The sequence below is a fragment of the Dermatophagoides farinae genome, chromosome 10 (genome assembly GCF_024713945.1).
Source record: "Dermatophagoides farinae isolate YC_2012a chromosome 10, ASM2471394v1, whole genome shotgun sequence".
Classification (NCBI taxonomy): domain Eukaryota; kingdom Metazoa; phylum Arthropoda; class Arachnida; order Sarcoptiformes; family Pyroglyphidae; genus Dermatophagoides; species Dermatophagoides farinae.
Window position 1 is genome coordinate 527401 of NC_134686.1, and position 19693 is coordinate 547093.

Here is a 19693-nt window from a genome sequence, read left to right on the forward strand (position 1 = left end):
GTGTGTGTGTGTGTGATAAATCTGGTTTTGGTCGTGATTTGTGATTTTTTTTTTTTGAGCAAGAAAAAGTTTTTTTTTCTCATTCTTTTTTTCGTATTTTGTCAAAAATGATTATCTTGTTCCGTTTGTCGTATTTAAAGACGTTGATAATCTGCTTATATGTACACACACACACACACACACATATGTTGTTGTTGTTTTTCTGGCTGCAAAGTTTCCAATTTCCGAATTAGCTTTATGAAAATAACAAGGATTTTCTTCTTGTTTTTTTTCTGATTTTACTTATAGAAAAAAAAACTTTCACATGCATATAATATATGTATGTATATATCGATAACAGCAAAAAAAAAGTGAAACACAGGAAAAACAGATGATAAGACAGATGATTTCCGTTTGGTTTTTTTTTGGTTGGTTATCAGAGAGAAAAAAAATTAGGATTTTCTTACATTTTTGGTTCATCAATATATATATGCAAAATATTCTTGTGTGTGTGTGCGCGCGTTGTGTATTTCAAACGTGAGAAATGATTTTCTTTTTGTTTTGTTTTTTTTTGTCAAGCCTGTGAAGAGTTCTCTTTACTTCCACATTTCTCGTTTATCTATCGCGTTCATTTTTTCTTCATTGTATCCCAATACATTTCACGGAATTCATGGAATTCGAATGGAAAAGAATTTCATCCAATCTTTATTGCAATTTTAATTTGAAATTGATGAAATTTTCAAATTTATTTACTCACTTTTTTTTCATTCTCAATAATAATAATAAAAAAATCCTAGTTTGTTTTATTTTCTTGGACCAGAAAAAAGTTTATTGTCATTTTCATTCACAATTTTAAATTTGCATTTGTCATTTGTAATTGTAATGTTCTTATTGCGTTCATTTGTGTCCTGAGTGAAAAAAAAATTGCGAAACAAAAAAAAGAAGTCAGGATTAGTGTGAAATTAGAATCTGGAATTACATTACAAATAAAATCATTTGGAATCATTTCTCATTCTTGATCTTTCATTCTTTTATTTTTATTTTTTTTGTTGCAATTAATTTTAATTCCAGCATTATTTTTTTTGTTTCCTGACAATTTCCGTTTCTCTTTCCATACAATGTCCATTTAGTGATGGAAGCCAGAAAATTTATTCTTGACTTTCACTTTCTCTCATTCAATTATTTTATGACACAATTCTGTTGTAATAATTTTTCATCAAAAATAAAAAAAAAAATTTTATAATTGTCTCTATGGAATATGTTTTCATCATACAGAATCGATATGAAAATCGAATATCGAATCAAATAAATATGATGATGACAATTTCGAAACAAACGAAAAACGAATACGAATAGATTCTCTCTCTCTCTCTCCCTCTCTCTCTCTCTCTCATCTTATATCTCTCTTAGTCCATAAAAGTGAGCTAGAGAGAGAGAGAGAGAGAGAGAGAGAGAGGTTTGAAAGCGTTTCTTTAGTTGATGCTTTTGTATTTGTAAACGAAAAGGAAATTGAAATGAGTTCACCCGTAAATATAATTTCTTGTTGTTGTTGTTGTTGTTGTTGTTGTCCTTGTCGTTGTTGTTATTATCAAAATGTTGTTAGAATTGGTTATGGTGAAAAATAAAGCTGTCAAGCTGTTATCTCATTGTCGCTGTACGTCTTCAAATAACAACAACAACAACAACGACGACGAAAACAACAATCGTGGGGAAATGAAAACTTTGAAGATGGATATAGAGAAATTGGTAGAAACTGAACAAAACAAACAAAATGCAATATAAACATGAATGTTTGAATTTATCTTATGGATAGATGTATTTTATTTAGCATAAATAAATGGCTATATATATTCAAAGAAGAAGAATTAAGAAAATTTCAAAATAACAAGAAATCTCCAAAAATTGAAATAAATGCCTAATAGAATGTTTTTTTCCTGGTTTTTTTGTCCATTCTTATGTTTTTCATCATTGCAATAAAAGATAAAGACAATGAACAATGAGAAACAAACAAAAAAGAGATTGAAATTCTATATATAATATATATGTAAATATTGCCTTTGATTGGCAATGTAGTTTCTCCAACACACACACACACACACACACAACTGGATAATTCTGGATGTACTTCTCATACAACGATATGATAAAAATTTGCCTTATGGATCAATAAACAGATTGAATTTGAACACACACACCAAAACACACACACAGGCGGTTTTAAGATAAATTTTGAGAATATTGTCAATTTCCAAGGAAAAAAAAACTTTTATAAGTGATGGCTACAATGATTATTGATGATCTACATATTTGTCTTTGAAATCAAAAAAAAAAAAAAAAAAAATGTGTCTGTATTGGAACATTTTTTTTCATTTGTCTTTGAAATCAAAAAAACTTTTATAAAAAAAAAAAAAAAAAATGTGTCTGTATTGGAACATACACACACACACACACACAGATTGGGTATTGGTTTTTTTTTCTTTTCGATTCGATTCAATCATTTATTTCATTATAAGTCATCATTTGTGTTTATATATATGTGTTCAAGTGTGTGTGTGTAAGTGGGTATTTTTTTCTTTTGTATATATTGCTGCACTTATTGGTCACTTTCTAGATAAAGTTTTGTTGCCGTTGCCGTTATTATTATTATTATTATTGTCTTTGGTTGTCATCATCATCATCATCATCATTGATATGTTTGTTTTTCATTGAAAAAAAAATATATACATCATACTTATGGTGAACAATTCACAAGGGACATTTTCTTTCTTTGTTTGTGTGTGTGTGTGTGTGTTTGCAAGCAATAAGTATGATCATCTCATCACCAAAACATACATTGAATGATGACGATGATCATCAGAATCAGAAGATTTATTTTCCTTTTTTTTCTGTTATTTATATTGTATTTTTTTCTGATTTTGGATTTTTTTCTTTGGATCAAGAAAATAAAAAAAAATGGTAAAATGTTTTTTGCTGGTTATTGGTGGAGGTGGTGGTGGTGGTGATGGTTTTGTACAATTTTTTTTCCTTGGACAAACAAACAAACAAACGAACAATAAATAGTAATTCTTGTGGAATTTCATCAAACACACATCCATTATAATAATAAAAACGTTTAGTTTGATTGCCCAATATCCATCGATAGTTATTAGATGAATGGATTTCATATCAATGATTTAAAAGAGAGATCTAGACCAAAAAATAACCAACTAATCGAAGATATTGTCCGAAACAAATCAAAAAAAAAGAAGAAAAAACGAAAAAAAATTCCAACATGCATGCATCCACATTTATTCCTTGCAATTTGATTTCCGATCTAGCTTTTTTTTTCTTTCTTTCACCATCTCTCCATCTTCATATTCATATAGCATCGCCAGAATATAGTGTATGGATGTATTTTCTTGTTTCTTTTTTTTTCTTTTTATTCTTGTTCATCTGAATGATCATTCAACATTAGACTCTAGATGTGGATATCAAGTCGTCTGGAAATTGTTAGTATTTCTTCTTGTGTGTGTGTGTGTGTATGTGTGTCCATTTTTCTTTCTTAGTGATGGTTCGATCATCATCATCGTCATTTTTTTTCCTTCTTCTTTTTCTTTTTCTTTTTTTTCCACATTTGATTATCATTGTTATCTCATCGTTTGTTATATTAGTAATCGCAATTGATAAAGATGACTATGTGAAATGTATAATAATAATAATAATAATAATAAGATTGAATGATGATGATTGGTAGTAGTGATCATTCTATTTCAAATGAAACAAATTTCTCAATCCACACACACATACACACACACACACACACAGAATATTTGATTACAAAATTGTTTTCCCATTTGTCATTATAAAAGGCGGTGGACAGAAGAATATTCTTGAAAAAAAAATTGAGAAAAAATTTCACTTTAATTTGATTTCAATTTTGAATTTTTCTTTCTATTTCGATTAAATTTGATTTGAAATTTGAGTGGCCATCCATCCATCCATCCATGCATCGATCCAATCAAGAATTTGACTAGGCCGATCATCCATTACTGTAACTGTTTCCTTTGTAATACGAACTTGATTATATCCGTAGTAGATCCATAAAACAAACAAAATTCCAATTAATTTCCATACATGTTTTCTTGCTGTTCAAACAAAAAAAAAAACAAAACGCGAGATGATTGTCAATCATCGTTTGTTTGTTGATTTTATTATGATGAAAAAAGTGCATAATACAAAAAAAGAAGAAATTAGCTAGATTAATTTTTTTCAAACAATTTTTCTTCTAATTTTATTCAATTGCAATACTACACACACACACACACACACCCGCCGTTACACAAATCAAAAAAAAAAACACCATCCATCGACACACAACAATATTACAATATTCATTAAAAAGGTGTTGTGTGTGTGTGTATGGTTTTTTCATTGAGAAAAATTCATTTCGTTACGATTTTTGTTTTCATTCGAAAAGCAGAATCATCATCATCAGCAGAACTACTTTTGTTGTTAATATCATTTGAAAGAACCGATTTTGAGCTAGTCATACTTGGAATTTTGATTGAACTATTTGTACTTCCTGGAATTGTAATTTCTGAATTGTTTTTACTTGAATTACCACCACCAACACCATCTTGACGACTTACGATATTGCTACCACCACCACTACTGCTACTACTAGTAGTACTATGATGACCTAAACTTGAACTACTTTTTTGTTTTTTTGATAACAATGATGACGATGTTGTTGACGATGTTGTAGATGATTTTTGGCTATTTTTATCCTTTTTTTCATCATTAGATTTTTGTTTGGATAATTTTGATGATAACTGGCTGGCACTACCACCCCCATCACCAATACTGACACCGCTACTGGTAGTCGATACACGTGATGAACGACTACTTTTTCCTGTTCTTTTTTTGCGGCCACCACCACTACTACGTTTTGATCGTTTTAGTTGCTGTTTTGTTGTTCCACTTGAAACTGTTGTTGACTTAATTGTTGATTTTGTCGATGGTGGTGGTGGTGGTGAATCAAATGCTCCAGATGCTTGCATATTTTCCATTGCTTTATCAACAGCCATTTGTACACGTTCTTCCCATTCTTCACGTGATTTACTACGAATACGTAATCTTGATACAAGAAATACAATGAATAATGTGAATGCAATGGAAAATATACCAATAACATTAACAAGTAATTGATATGATGTTTGTTCGGTTTGTATATCACTAGTAATGAAACTAGTCAATTGATTTAAACCAAGCAAACTTGTTACAACACTCATTAATAATGTAGATATGCCAATCAAACGTATATTGTTAATGATTCAATTGAATCAGAATTTTCTGATTGTAAAATACGTTGACCACTACGTGAACCATATAAATAGCCATTTGCACTAACATAAATGATCATCAATGTTAATGTCATCATACCAAACCATGAATGTAGTGTAAAAAAATTCGGTACATCTTTTTTAAAATGCCAATAAATCGTTATTATCGATGCAATCAATACAATAATGGACATACAAAACAATAATAATGTACGTATTATACCGAATGATTTACGTTTCGGTGTTAAGAATAATAAAGCTAAAAAATAAAAATAAAAATTAGTAGTACGATTAGTGTTCGAAAGGATTCTCTCATTGTGTGTTCACCCCCCACTTACTATTACCACCTAGATAGACTAAACCAAATACCATAAGCCATGGATGAAAATTGAAAATTTTATCCGAATCAGCAACATTACTGAATCCACCGAAAAATTGTATGAACAATAAGGCCAATAATACGAGCAATGCACAGCCAACAATTTGTGATAGAAAATGTAATGAACAGCTATATAGAAATTCTATACGTTCTTCACGTTGTTTTTGTGCTCTAGATTTTTGTTCTATTGTTTGTACAACTTTTGCATGTATACGTTCAACAATTTTTGTTCCAGCACCACCCCTACCACCACCACCTGCCGCCGAACCACCAGAAGAAACATCGCCAGATAATGATTGTCTAGTTTTTTCACGTGTAATAGAAACTTTTGAACTTTTTTTCGAACGTCTTGACGATGATCGATCCGATGATCGTCGTCGTCTTCGTGATGATTTACTACTTATCGATGGACCTATCGGTGTTTTTGATGTTGTCATCGTAGTAATAGCTGATGATTTACTAGTTGTTAATTGTGATGATGGTGGTAATTGTTGTTGTTCTTTTTTTTCTTTTTTCGATTCATCTTTTTCAATTTTTTGTGGTGGTGATTTAGATTTTTTTATTGAAATTTTTGTACCAGATTCATCTACTATTGGAAATCCAGATAATGATGGTGTAATCTTTGAACCAGTTATTGTGGATATTTCAACAATACCAGATGTTGGTATTACAGATTTTGGTTCCATCAATTTAGATTGATCTGTTGCTGGTACAGCTGCAGTTATTGCTTTTTGTGGTTCTAGTGATGATGATGGTGGTGGTGGTGGTCCTTTAATAGCAAGCAAATTTTTAGCCTTATCTTCTTGTTGTGTACTTGGCAGTATCATTAGTCGAGGTGAACGTGATCGTTTCTTTCGTTTGGAACTAGGTGATTTTTTCTCAATCACCTGTGTAATCTCTGTCGTATCTTTACCTTGTGAGATTTTAATTGTCAATGTTTCACGTGTTTCCACTGAAGATTCTGTCATTAATGATTTTCCATCTAAACCGCCAATAATCGATTTTCCTACTGATAATTGGTCACTTTTTTTCTGCATTAATTGCTGGCCATTTGGTCCTTTGAATGGCTGCAATGCAGTTTTGGTATCAAAATCTTGTATCTTAGATTTTGGTACAACGGCCAACGAATTCATTTTTGCATTCTGATTAACAGTAGTAGCACCAGTAGTAGATTGTTGTGTTGTATGTTGCTGCAATGGCTGTGGTAATGGATGCATTTTTGATGGTACAAATGCTGATTTTTTTGTCATTGGTTGTAAGGCAGAATTTTTCATACTTATTGATTTTTCATTAGCCATAGCTTTCATTGATGGTGGAACTTTTGTTATATTCATGTTTGACTGTACTGGTTGACCGCTGACTGATCCTGCTGCTTTAGAACGTATGCTCAGTGATTTCTCACCAATTGATGCTGCCGAAACTTTTGGTTGAACAACAGGTTGCTGTTGATGCTGCTGACTTGCTTGTACCGATGTTTTCATTTGTAACGTTTCATTGACTGATGCCGATACTTTAGTCTGAGATTGTTTCATTTCTGGATGATCTTGTTGTTTTGACTGCATTTTTGTTGCAGACAAATCTTTCGTAACCGATGTTGATTTTTGATCAGCCATTTACAAATTTTGGTTTGAAGATTTAAAAAAAAAAATGAAAAAAAAACACACTACGAATGGAGAGCAAAAAAAACAATGTACCAAAAAATTCAATCAAATATAAATCAAGAAAATAAATAAATAAAAAAATTCATGTTAATGTGTGAATACTTATACAATTTCTAGCGATAAAATTTAATTTGTAAAAAAAGAATTTTTCACGTACTAAATTACAGAATTCGAATTTTTAAATTCTATGATTCAATTAATTAATGCAACAATAGATGGCAGCAGTTGGCTATATTTTAAACAATTTGTTTTGAAACAATCTACGCCATCTAGTGGTGGCTTGATTAATGGTTTTTATTTTTATTTTTAGTTTAATTTTTTTTTTTGAAAAAATTGTAAATTGTAAATTTTAATTCATTATTACAAACAAACAAACAATTATAATTAGAATTTTTTTTGCCTAAATATTGCATATAACAATTATTATGATGAGAATTTTTTTTCATTTTTGAGATTCACAGAAACGCTTTCTTTCTTTCTTTCTTTTTTTCAGATTATTGAGTTTTCTTTATATCGACATTATTAATAGTTTTTGGTTTCGATGAGAAATATGATTTGATAAAAAAATTGGCAAACAACATTAAATATGAAATATAGATTGCTAAACCGGCATAAAGTCGATCTAATGAAATGCTACATTGTTGACCTTTGATTTGTCGTACATAATATGCATAGAATGTAACAATAGCACCAATAATCATTTGAACAATTTGTGACATTGTAATCGACATTGCCAACGGTTTTGGTAGTCGTATTCCAGCAGCACGTATGGCATAATATGAATACATCATTGCATGAACTGAATAATTCATATAAACATACCAACGAGCTACAGAAGTTTCATCGGCATAACAATACCATGTGAATATCAATACAGTAGTATGATGATACCAATGTAAAAATATCAATTTCTGTCGACGTAATACAACGAATACAGTGTCGACTAGTTCCGGTACTTTAGACAATACAAATAAATATGTCCAAAAACTAGAAATTGGAACCTAGAAAATTTAAAAGTTAACCCGGAAAAAAAGAGATGATATTAATTTCAATTCAAAAATCTAAATTTTTTTTTCTTTTCATTACCTCTCTATGATAAGAATTAGAACAGACTGAATGATAGAAACCATAATTTCGTAATACATGCATCATTTCTGGCCATACACGAATAGTGCCCATAATGGAGAATGTGGCCAACATTAAATTCCATAAAATTAATGGCCATTTTAAACGAAATGGTTTTGGTCTTGATTCCATATAAATGCGGCCAAAAAATATAAACGATAAATAAATAATGGTCCAATAGAATGAATCGGTCCAATGTTCACGCATCCATGCCACACGTTTATGATAACGGAATTCATTTTCAAAATTGAAAACATAACTATAATTAGGCGATAAAGGATTTGTTGCTTCAAATGGAATCATACGAAATGTGTCCATCTTGATCATGGTTAATTTTTCTCCACAAATTATAGTGTTGTATTGACACAGGAAAAATTTGAAATTGAATGATTCGATGATGATTTGCTTGTGAAATGAGAATGAAAATTTGAAAATCTCTATAATAACGAAAAAAAAAACAAATCACACGATTAATTAACACGTTGCAATTATTAACAATGTATATATTTAGTGTGTGTGTGTTTAAATGATGATGAGAAAAAAAAACGGAAAAAAAAACTTGTTTCATTTATATAAATATTGGCACAAAACAGTAAAAAAAAATGCACCATAGAAATGGCGTGATCTGGTAATCAACCAACAACAACAACAACAACAAAAAAGCCACGAGGTTCAAGTTTAATTGGCTATAATATTCACTATGGTAGTATTTTATCTCTTTGCGTTTTTTTTTGTGTGTGTGTACAGTGTACACAATATATACTGGTGCAATTTTATAAAATGGTTCGATTATTATTCAATCAATCATTCATTTTTGATTGGTTGTTTGTTTGGTGCCACAAAAATTTTTTTTTTTTTTTTTGCTTCAAAATGAGTAATAAAAAAAACTTTTCACACTTTGTTTCTAATAAAACAAAAAAAAAACAAACACATACATGCACGACCACACGCAATGATTAAACAAATTGTGCCTTTTTTAGCTATTTGAATAATGAAAAAAAAAACATTGAAATGGAATCAATCAATGATTAGAGTTCATATATCGATTGGATTGATAGCAACTTGAAACTGAATAATAAATTTGATGAATTTGCAAAAAAAAAAATAAATAACTAGAATGATGATGGTTTTTCTGACGACAAAAATTGAAATTGATATGTATTTTTTTTTTTTTTTTGGCTTCAATTGAAATCAAACAAAACTTGTTCAGGGGAATTTTTGTCGAAATTTCTAGTTATTATATTGATTCATTTCATAAACAAAAAAAAAAATTGACAAAATTTAAAATTGAGAAGAAATTTTTTTCCGTTTTTGTATTATTATTATTTTAATATCTCAATATCAACAAAATAAGTGGTCAACGATGACGTTTTTTTTCCTATTGGTGTTGGTTGACTACACACTGGTTGATAATGCAACAATGAAAAAAAAAACCCACCAATTATTATAAAATATAAAATAAATACCAAACTATCATTTACGTCATCAAACAAAGTTCTGAAAAATTTTTTTTTTTCTTCTCATCAGAATTTTTTTTTTCAATGATGTTGATAAGAATTGATGTTTAGATTCAATTTACCTTGTTCCTTGTTCACATACAAATCATTCATCACATTGACAAATTGATAAATTCTAAATTCTAAATGAAAAATAAAAAACATAAAAACAGCAGTCATCATTTGGCTAAAATACAAACCATACATACCTTTTGGTAATGTTTTTTTTTTTATCATTTCTCTCTCATGAAAAATAAAACGATAGTCAATTGTGATAATGATGATGATGATGATTTTGACAAATTCTGTCTAGTGTTCTTTTGTGCATACGATTTTTTTTTTCAATCATGCATCATGCTTTCTAATGTTTGTCGCTTTAATTTTTTTTTTTTTGTTTTTATTTTTCTTCAAGGTTAACCAATTCCGGCTTAAATATATATAATATGGTATGGTATATTGTGTTGCTATTTGATAAAAATCTCTTTGGATAATGCTACTAGTTCGTTTACCTCTTATCGCGCATACACACACACACAAACGCAAAGAGACATTTATTTCATTTTATTATAGCCAGATATATCTAAAATGTATACAATGAAAGGCAATGAAATGAGGAAATCAGATACACAATGATATCATATGATGATGATGAGAATATGCGCAAAATTGAATTGATTTTTTGTATGTGTGTGTACAACGAATTTCCGCAATAGTTTACAATGGAAAAAAATTTTTAAATATGAAAAAAGTCAATTTTTTTCCATTTAAAAAGTGTTGATTTTTTTTTTTGGAAAATCCCATTTTAGAATTCATCGAAATCATTCTATCCGATATGTATAGCATCAAATGCACAGCATCGATGAGATAAAAATAGAATTTTTATCAGAATCAGAATCGGAATTTTTTTTTTGTTGTTGTTTGTTCTGATGTAGTAAATCTAAATTGAATGCGTTAATTGAAACAAATAGATTGATATCATGTAGAGAGAAATAAAAATTAAAACAAAAAAAAAGTTTTTCTCATTTGTTTTAATTAATTTTGGTCATGATTAATTGACACATAATTTTTTCATTGTATAGGGGGGTGTGTGTGCGTTTGTGTGTGTGTGGGGGGGTGGTGCGTTAATTATTATTACTATTAACCCTTTCAATATATGTTTATAATAATGAACAAAATTCTGAAAATAAAAATGGTATCGTATGACGTAAATGGTTTGAACCGAATAGATTGAATTTTTTTTTGTTTTGTTTTTGATTATATAAAACAATCATGCATGCATCGCTATCGACAGAATTTTGATTTCATTTTTGTTTGAAACATCCAACTTGAACTAGCATATGAATAATGTATTTGTATCGGTGAATTTCAAATGATGATGATGATGATGATGAATGTTTCGTGATATTTTAAATAACACATGCACACACACACATGTTTAAACGAAAAAAGTGATGCGTTTAAATATTAACAAAACATCAAATTCAAGATAAAATCTGTGAATAAATAAAAAAAGATTCACCTTCATTTATAAACCATGAAATGATGATAATGATGTTTATGACTTTTTGTTATTTGAATTTGTGATTTTTTCTCGACAAAAAAAAAGAGTAAATTGACTGATGATGATTATCAACTTGCTATATGGTCATCATCAGTCAATTTTTTTTCCGTTTTAAACAGTTTTTTTTTCATTCATTGATATAAACATCTAGTTCAAACAACAACAACCACAACTACGACCAATCGATTCGATCCGCATTCGGGCATTGACTATTCTTCTTCTTCTTCATCTTCTTTTTCGTCTTCATAAAGATTGAGTTCAAATTTTGAACCAGAAAACCAGTTTATTGTAATTGTGATTAGAAAACTTTTCCAATTTGCAGCTATATAATCATTCAGGTCATTTTATTATTCCAAACGATGGCGTCATTTTGGTTATTATTGAATTTATTAATTTTTCTACAATTAATTGATGAAAATTGTGGACAATTTAATCAACCGAATGGTAGATCTATACGAAATCGTAATCCAATCACAACGGTTACATCTTTATTTCGGCAAATGGTAAGTTTAACATCAACATTAATAATGAAAATAAAGGAAATGAAATTCAAACAAAAAAAAATGCCAAAACTTATTCGATTACGTCCTTTATGAATGATGATTGAATTATAATGAAAAAATCAAAAAAAAAAAAAAAAAACAACCACGTCGTCAATTTTTTTTCCAATGTTTGTAAACATTCGATTTTATTTTTTTTCGAAAATCAATTCTTAGGATTTTCAAGTTTTTTTAAAAGTTTCTATTTGTTATGGAATGAACAACAATATTCATGATTGCTCAAAATCTATCCATAATGTGATAAAATGAATTCCATGTGATTTTATTTTTTGACAAATTTCGATGAAAAAAACGCATAAAAATGGTTTTATCTCGTCGAATAAATCCCGTTTTATTAATTTTAATAGTAGTAATTTCTATATTTCTAACATTATCATTATATAATCTTGTTGTGTTGTCATCATCATCTTCGTCGTCGAAACGTGATAAAAAGGTTTTGATTTTCACTCTGTACTATTATATAGTCGTTTTTATTTAATATTTGTGGTTTTTTTTCTTAAATATATAGACCCAAGGTGAAAGCCAAGCTGGCCAGAAATTAAAACAATGGGCTTTATTGAATAATGATGATATGCAAAGGTTCAATCAAACATTGGAACGAATCCTGGTACCAAGAGTTGCCGATACTCCTAGTCATGCTATTGTTAAAAATGTAATTTGAATTGACTGTGTTTTTTATTCTGTAATTTGAATCAAATCTTTTTTTTTCTTTTAATCAATAGTTTATTGTTGATTATCTGAATAATCTAGAATGGTTGGTGGAACAAGATGAATTTGAAACAAATACACCGATTGGAAGGAAAAAATTCACAAATATTGTGGCCACTTTGAATCCACAAGCTTGTAAACGAATAGTATTGGCTTGTCATTATGATTCGAAATATTTTGCTGATTTCGATTTTCTTGGTGCAACCGATTCAGCTGTACCTTGTACAATGATTTTGGAATTGATTCGTAAACTGAACAAGGAGTTGAAACGACATAAATCTTTGGTAAAATCATCAGATGATTATTTGACTTTAGTTTTATTTAATAGACTCTTTTTTTGCCACGAATAGAATGATGATGTCACACTGCAAGTGATTATGTTTGATGGTGAAGAAGCATTCCATCGTTGGTCGCAAGATGATTCCCTCTATGGATCACGACATCTGGCTGCACGTTTGAATTCACTATCTTCTCGATCCAATTTATGTCCAAGAGGTGTTGATACCGAATTGGATCGAATACAAGTATTAATTCTATTGGATTTGATCGGCGAATCAAGTCCACGGTTTTGTTCATTTTATCGTTCTACACAAAAAATGTTTGATCATTTAGAAAGAATTGAACGAAAATTGAATCGTATGAAATTGTTGGAAACACGTCGATCAAGTGGTACAAATTATTTTTCCCGATGTTCATTTTCAACGTCCGAAATTGAAGATGATCATGTTCCGTTTCAAAAATTGGGCGTCAAAATTCTACATATCATTTCGACACCATTCCCATTGAATTGGCATCTAGAAGGTGATGATGGCCGTAATCTTCATCATCCTACCATTAATAATCTTATGAAAATATTTCAAATATTTATTTTGGAAGAATTGAAATTAATATGAAAACCAAAATAAAAAACACACACCCACATACACACGAAATCAATGCATAATTCAAATCAGTAAAAATCATTCATTCCATTCATGTGTAGTTTTTTTTATTGATTTTTTTTCATTCTTTTGGTTTGATGATGAATCAATCAATCAATCAATCAAACTTGACATTCAGTATTTTGTTGTTGTTGTTCATCTGGATCATTTTTTCCCAATATTTTCATTGGTGGTAATAGTGCTATATATAGATGATGATGAATGAGAGAGAAAAAAAACAAATTGTGAGTTTTTTCAATCACACCAGATGGCGTTATTTTTTGCAAGCAAAAGCTTGTTATTGGTCAAATTTTTGAAAATTTAAATAAGCAGATTATTTGTTGGTCATTATTGTGTTGTTAAGTTATACGAATGAATAATGGACACACATGCATATGCATCAATTTTATTCCTTGATCATACCCTTGAATAGTTCCAATGGTATCTAAAATTATTCATAAAAAAAATAAAGTTTAGTTTAGTTCAGTTTGTATTGAACAATGTTGAAAAGGAAAAAATTAAATTACCGGAAAAACGATTGTTGAATTCTTTTCCGCTGCTATTGAACTTAATGTTTGCAAATAACGTAGCTGTAATGCAGCTGGATTATGTGACATAACTTCAGCTGCTTGTCTTAATGCTTGTGATGCTCGTTGTTCACCTTCAGCTGCAATAACTTTGGCTCTGGCTTCACGTGCCGCTTCTGCTTCAGCTGCCATTGCACGTTGTAATTGAACCGGTAATCGTACGTCTTTAATTTCAACACGTTCAACTTTAACACCCCAAGGATCGGTAGCTTCATCCAATGAACTTTGCATTATATGAGAAATTGATTCACGTTCACTTAAAATTTGTGATAAATCTTTGGTACCTGTTCAACAAGTATTAGGTTGGTAAACGATCAAAATATCAAAATTTGTTTAATTACCCAAAACATTTCTCAATGTTGTTGCAGCCAATAATCGAGTTGAACGTCCATAATCTTCGACATTCGAAACAGCCACAGTGGCATTACTGATACGAAAATAAACTACAGCATCCACTGAAACAGTCACTGAATCGCGTGATAAAATCTATGAGAAAAACAAATTAATGATCATCAATTTTTAATTAACGATTCAATGATATCTTACCTCTTGTGGTGGTACATCGAACGATACTGTTCGAAGATCAACTTTACAATAAGAATCAATACAAGGAATGATGAAAAAAATACCCGGACCTTTTGCGCCACCACGAACTAAACGTCCAAGACGAAATATTACGGCACGTTCATATTCTTGTACAACTTTAATACATAGAAATAATGAAAATGGTAATGTACAAACGATCAATATAACCGATATGACAGTTAATGCGAATGCACAGAAACCAGAACTTTCGCTAACATTAGCTATGAAAAATCGGATGAAGAGAAAAAAAAATTAAAGAAAAAAAAATGAAAAGATTTTTATCATCATCATTAAATATGAATGGATGGATGCTAAATGATATGATTATGATGTATAATGATAATGAATCGGTTAATGACATAAAAAAGAAAGAAAGAAAACGAAAACAAGACAAAACAACAAAAAAAAACCTTGTTCATCACAGGACATTCTGACAGCCGTCAGTGAACTTTTATCAGTATCACCGCTTGACATAATGATGATGATGATGATGTTTGTTGTTGTTGATGATGAATTTAATAATCAAAAAAAGATATTAATCATCAAAACTTGATGACGTATGAATATGAATTATGAATTTTTCTGTTTATTATATTATATGAACACAGTAAAAATAGAAACAAAACAAAACAACAAAAAACACCCACGTGTTTGACTATAGACAAAAAACCAGATAAAAAAAAATCATCAACATAAACGATATTTATAGTAAAAAAAAAATTTATCAGCATTTGGATTTCGATGATGTCATGGATCACAATCAAGTATTGTAAATTATCTTTATCATCATCACCATAAATAAAACAATTGTGACTCATAAATTAATCATCACAAGATTAGGATTTACAATTGATGAAATTTTGTTTTATTTTTTCTGATGTTGCTATCCAACAGTGATGTGTTTGTATGCGTGTGTTTGGTCAATGATTTAAATCATCATCATCATTGCAATTGATTAATAATGAAATGATGAAAATAGAATGAATCAAAAAAAAAACCAAACATTTTGCCTTGTTCTGGTTTTTTTTTAATCTTTTTGTTATCATTTGTAGCTATAGTGAACATTTTAGATGAAATACATCACGAAACATATATGTATATATATATGAGCAGCACATCTACAAACCAAACAAAACAAGATGATGATTCTATATAATGGATATCTGGTTGGCTGAAAGTAAAAAAAAAGAAGACGGAGAAAACCAAAAAAAAAAAAAAAAAAAATGAAATGAAATCATAGATAACAAGCTGAATGTGTGTGTGTTGAATAAAAAGTTTCGTCTGATAATAATCATCATCATCAAATCAGCATTAATTGTGCGTGTGTGTGTTTATTCTTGTTACCCAATTTAAATTATATGGTAAAGAATCAAAGAATATCGTGTGAATAACACACATACACACACACAAACACAATATTCTTTATTATTACAGGAATGAAGAAAGAAAAAATTTAAATTTAGAAATAGAATTTTTCACTATTTGCTAGTTTTTGATTTTTTCTGTTCAATCCTCATTCATTCACTCACGAATAGTGATGAGTTTTTCTTGAGTTTGATTTTTTTTTTTTTTTTGGTTGAAATTAGATTCTTTGATGCAATTGTGCACACACACACACACACTTATACACAAAGAAAAATAATGCTTCGTCAATAGTTTTTCTCTCTGTCTTGCTGTATACACCATAGTCTTGATTTTGAAGGATTTCCAATTTTTTTCTCGTCTTTTTTTCAGATAAATTCAGATACACAATCAAATCTTTTTGTCCGTTTTATTTTGTCATTTTCATTTTCAACTTGGAATTGTTGTTGAAACAAAAAAAAAACCTATGGTTTCACTTTGCCAAATTTCCATCTCCATTACATTTAGCTATGGCAATCCAATTTGGCCATTTCATTTTATGATGATGATGGTGATGATTTTATCAAGGTTTTCATCATCATCATCATTATCAGCATCCTGATTTTTTTTATTATCAAAAAAATAAAACATCCACATTTATTCATGTAACTGAAAAAAATTAAATTAAGCTTCTTGATTCTTGATTCTTGATGACTCAGCTCTTGTGTGTGTGTGTTAATTTTCATTTTAAATGGAATTTAATTTCATGTGTTTGACTTTTTTTTTCTTCCTTGCGTTTACCACCATCAATATATTCTTTCATCATCAATGTTTTTGTTGTTGTTGTTGTTGTTGTTTTGATTCGACGACGACAGACATGACATGACATGATGATATTTGGCATTTTTTTCACGTTTGATTCTAATAGCTTGATTCTTGATTCTTGATTTTCGACAGAGGTGCAAAAAAAATCACACACATCACCACAACTTTATAAACAAAACAAAAAATGAAAAGGATCTGAATTTGAAAAACAAGAATTTGAAATGAAAAAATTTTTTTTTTTACACTTTTGTAGAAACAGAACGGTGTTTGTGTTTGAAATTTGATTCTCATTTCTTTCTGTCAAATCATCAAGTGTATTCAACATTTGACATATATTTAAAAAAAATCAGATTCTAATTCTAATTTTGAAAGAAAAAAAGAAAAAATTTTTCAATAATGCTTACAACTTGCTAATAGATAGCCAGTACTGGCCACAGTACTAGTTTTTTTCGATGAATTAGCCGCTGAATAACAATCATCTGCTCTCAATGTACAATCATCGATTGAATGAAGTTGTGGTTGTCGCTGTGATTGTGATGATGATGATAACACTGGTGGCGGCAGCGGTGGTGGTGGTGGCGGTGGTAACATTTGAATTGATGTTGATTGTTTTATCGTCGATGATGATGGTGGTGATGAAATTGGTCGTTTAGTAGTAATTTCAATCATTTCATTATCATTATTAACAACAACACTACCGGCAAAAGTTGATTGCTGTTGTTCATCATTATAAGTAGTAGAAAATTCTTTTTCCATCGTTATTAGTCAGTAATTAAAATGTAAAAAAAAACTGAATACCAACACTATGAAAATTTTTTGAATCAGAATCAGAATCAGAATAAAACACATTCATCAGTCAATGAATTCTCATACCCTGTGTGTAGTGTTTTTATATTTATATGTAGGGGAGAAAACCAAAAAAAAAAAAAAAAAAAAAAACCACAAACCAACCAACATGTAAATCAAAAATGGAAAAAACTCCCACCAAAAAAAAAACTTGAGTATTTTTTTTTCGCTAAATTTTCATTTTCTGTTAAGACGACCCCATCATCGTTGTATACATTATTTTCAATGCAAAGTAATGAATGAAAAAAAAAGACAAACAACAACAACAACAACAACGTTCACATTTTATTCTCATTCATGGTTCTTGTTGTGGTAACCACCGTTACACATGATGATTATCATTATCAAACTCATAATCATAACCATCATCATCATCATTGTCGTCGTCGTTGTCGTTGTCGTTGTTTTCTCATACAGCTTCCGTCATATATTTACTACTTGTGTGTGTGTGTGTGTGTGTGTATGAGTGATGGTAGATAATTTTTGATATATTCTAAATTGAAAAAAAAATATGAGAGAGAACAAAAAAAAAATCGACATCGTCGTCTTGTTTTTGTTTGTCGTCTAATTTTTTTTTTGCCATTTATATATCATATGACTATATATATATTGCATAATAATAATCTAAGAATATAGAATTTGAATTGAAATTTGAATCATCATCATCATCATCATCATCCATATTATAGAAAATGTGAATGAACATTGTTTGATCTTTATCGTTACCATGAACGGTTAAATAAATAAAACAGTGAATAGAAAACAGAATATTCTTATGCTCATCGGAATCAAAAAAAAAAAAAAAAAAACAAACGAGGATTGTTTGATTTGAAACATGTGGATATCGATTTTTTTTTTTTGTTGGCCTTGGTAGATACCAAGAATTATTATTATGAATGAAAAATAGAAATTTGGTGCAGGCAAAATCGATCAAATCAAATTGAAAAAATAGCAAAATAATTGATTCCACATACTTGTAATGATTTCTTCCATATGATGATTAACAATTGGTGGCCGTATCAATTCCACAGGTAATGGTGGTGTTGGCCGTTTATTCAATGATTTTCGATTAATCGCATGTTGTTGTTGTTGTTGTTGTTGTTTAATAATCGGTGTTGTTGGCTGATTATATACAGTTTTCACTGTTGTCATTGGATTAATACGAAACGACGATTGTTGTTGTTGTTGTTGTTGTTGATCATCAACAACAATTTCAACAACATTATCATCAATGGTCACTGGTGTTTGTTGCTGTTGTTGATCGGATAATTCCATTTTTTTTCTTTCGTTGAAAAATTCTGTTGTTTTCATCCACTAAATGTTCAATACATCAATTCTCGAAATAAAATGATCATATGAATTTGGATAAATTCATTTTTGTTTTTGCAAAAATTCTCACTGGGGCGAAAAAAAAATTATTGTTTGTGAAATAAAAAAAAAATTATATTCGACAAATCAAATCAATCATCAAACGATGAACGTTTTTAATATTACGTCAAAAAAATAAAAATAAAAAAAAAATTTGTAGAAAAATCTGAACATGACAACAGAATCAATTTTGATGCACTTATATAAGTCTGGAATACATTTAAATTTATAAAAATATTTATTTCTTCTTTTCAATGAATTTATTCGTGAAACGAAACCAAAAAAAAAAAAAAATCAAATCGCATTGTATTATTGCCTTCTCACAATGTTTATGGTTTAAATTCTTTCCATGTGTTTGTCTGTGTGTGTGTGTGTGTTTATATTAACCGAGAGAGAGAGAAAAAAAAATTCGCGCTTTACGTTTTTTTCTT

General features: G+C 29.4%; 3 protein-coding genes across 9 annotated transcripts; 1 reads left to right on the forward strand and 2 right to left on the reverse strand.

Annotated features, from left to right (window-relative positions):
- Positions 1–4221: 4221 nt before the first annotated feature.
- LOC124490727 (uncharacterized) lies at positions 4222–19275 on the reverse strand. The gene is given in 8 exon segments (XM_075734851.1): positions 4222–5284; positions 5287–5559; positions 5639–5955; positions 14124–14155; positions 14238–14581; positions 14639–14783; positions 14844–15103; positions 18869–19275. Coding segments are annotated over 8 exon segments (2592 nt in total). The 5' UTR covers positions 19206–19275; the 3' UTR covers positions 4222–4400.
- Positions 7621–10340, reverse strand: LOC124490728 (very long chain fatty acid elongase 6). Of its 4 annotated transcripts, XM_075734853.1 has the most exons (4): positions 10171–10340; positions 10045–10104; positions 8427–8902; positions 7621–8341 (listed from the first exon to the last, which is right to left on the reverse strand). In XM_075734853.1, the coding sequence occupies exons 1-4, from the start codon at positions 10196–10198 to the stop codon at positions 7835–7837; spliced, it is 1071 nt and encodes a 356-aa protein (XP_075590968.1). In that variant the 5' UTR covers positions 10199–10340; the 3' UTR covers positions 7621–7834. The 4 variants fall into 4 exon arrangements, with proteins under 4 accessions (XP_075590968.1, XP_075590967.1, XP_075590970.1 ...); XM_075734852.1 differs by lacking the exon at positions 10171–10340 and having other exon boundaries at positions 10045–10168; XM_075734855.1 differs by lacking the exons at positions 10045–10104; positions 10171–10340 and adding an exon at positions 9229–9305.
- On the forward strand, positions 10582–13768 carry LOC124490725 (glutaminyl-peptide cyclotransferase). Of its 4 annotated transcripts, none has more exons than XM_075734858.1 (5): positions 10582–11354; positions 11642–12025; positions 12591–12734; positions 12805–13074; positions 13141–13768. In XM_075734858.1, the coding sequence occupies exons 2-5, from the start codon at positions 11882–11884 to the stop codon at positions 13681–13683; spliced, it is 1101 nt and encodes a 366-aa protein (XP_075590973.1). In that variant the 5' UTR covers positions 10582–11354; positions 11642–11881; the 3' UTR covers positions 13684–13768. The 4 variants fall into 4 exon arrangements, with proteins under 4 accessions (XP_075590973.1, XP_075590971.1, XP_075590972.1 ...); XM_075734856.1 differs by having other exon boundaries at positions 10714–10795; XM_075734857.1 differs by having other exon boundaries at positions 11072–11568; positions 11674–12025.
- Positions 19276–19693: the final 418 nt, after the last annotated feature.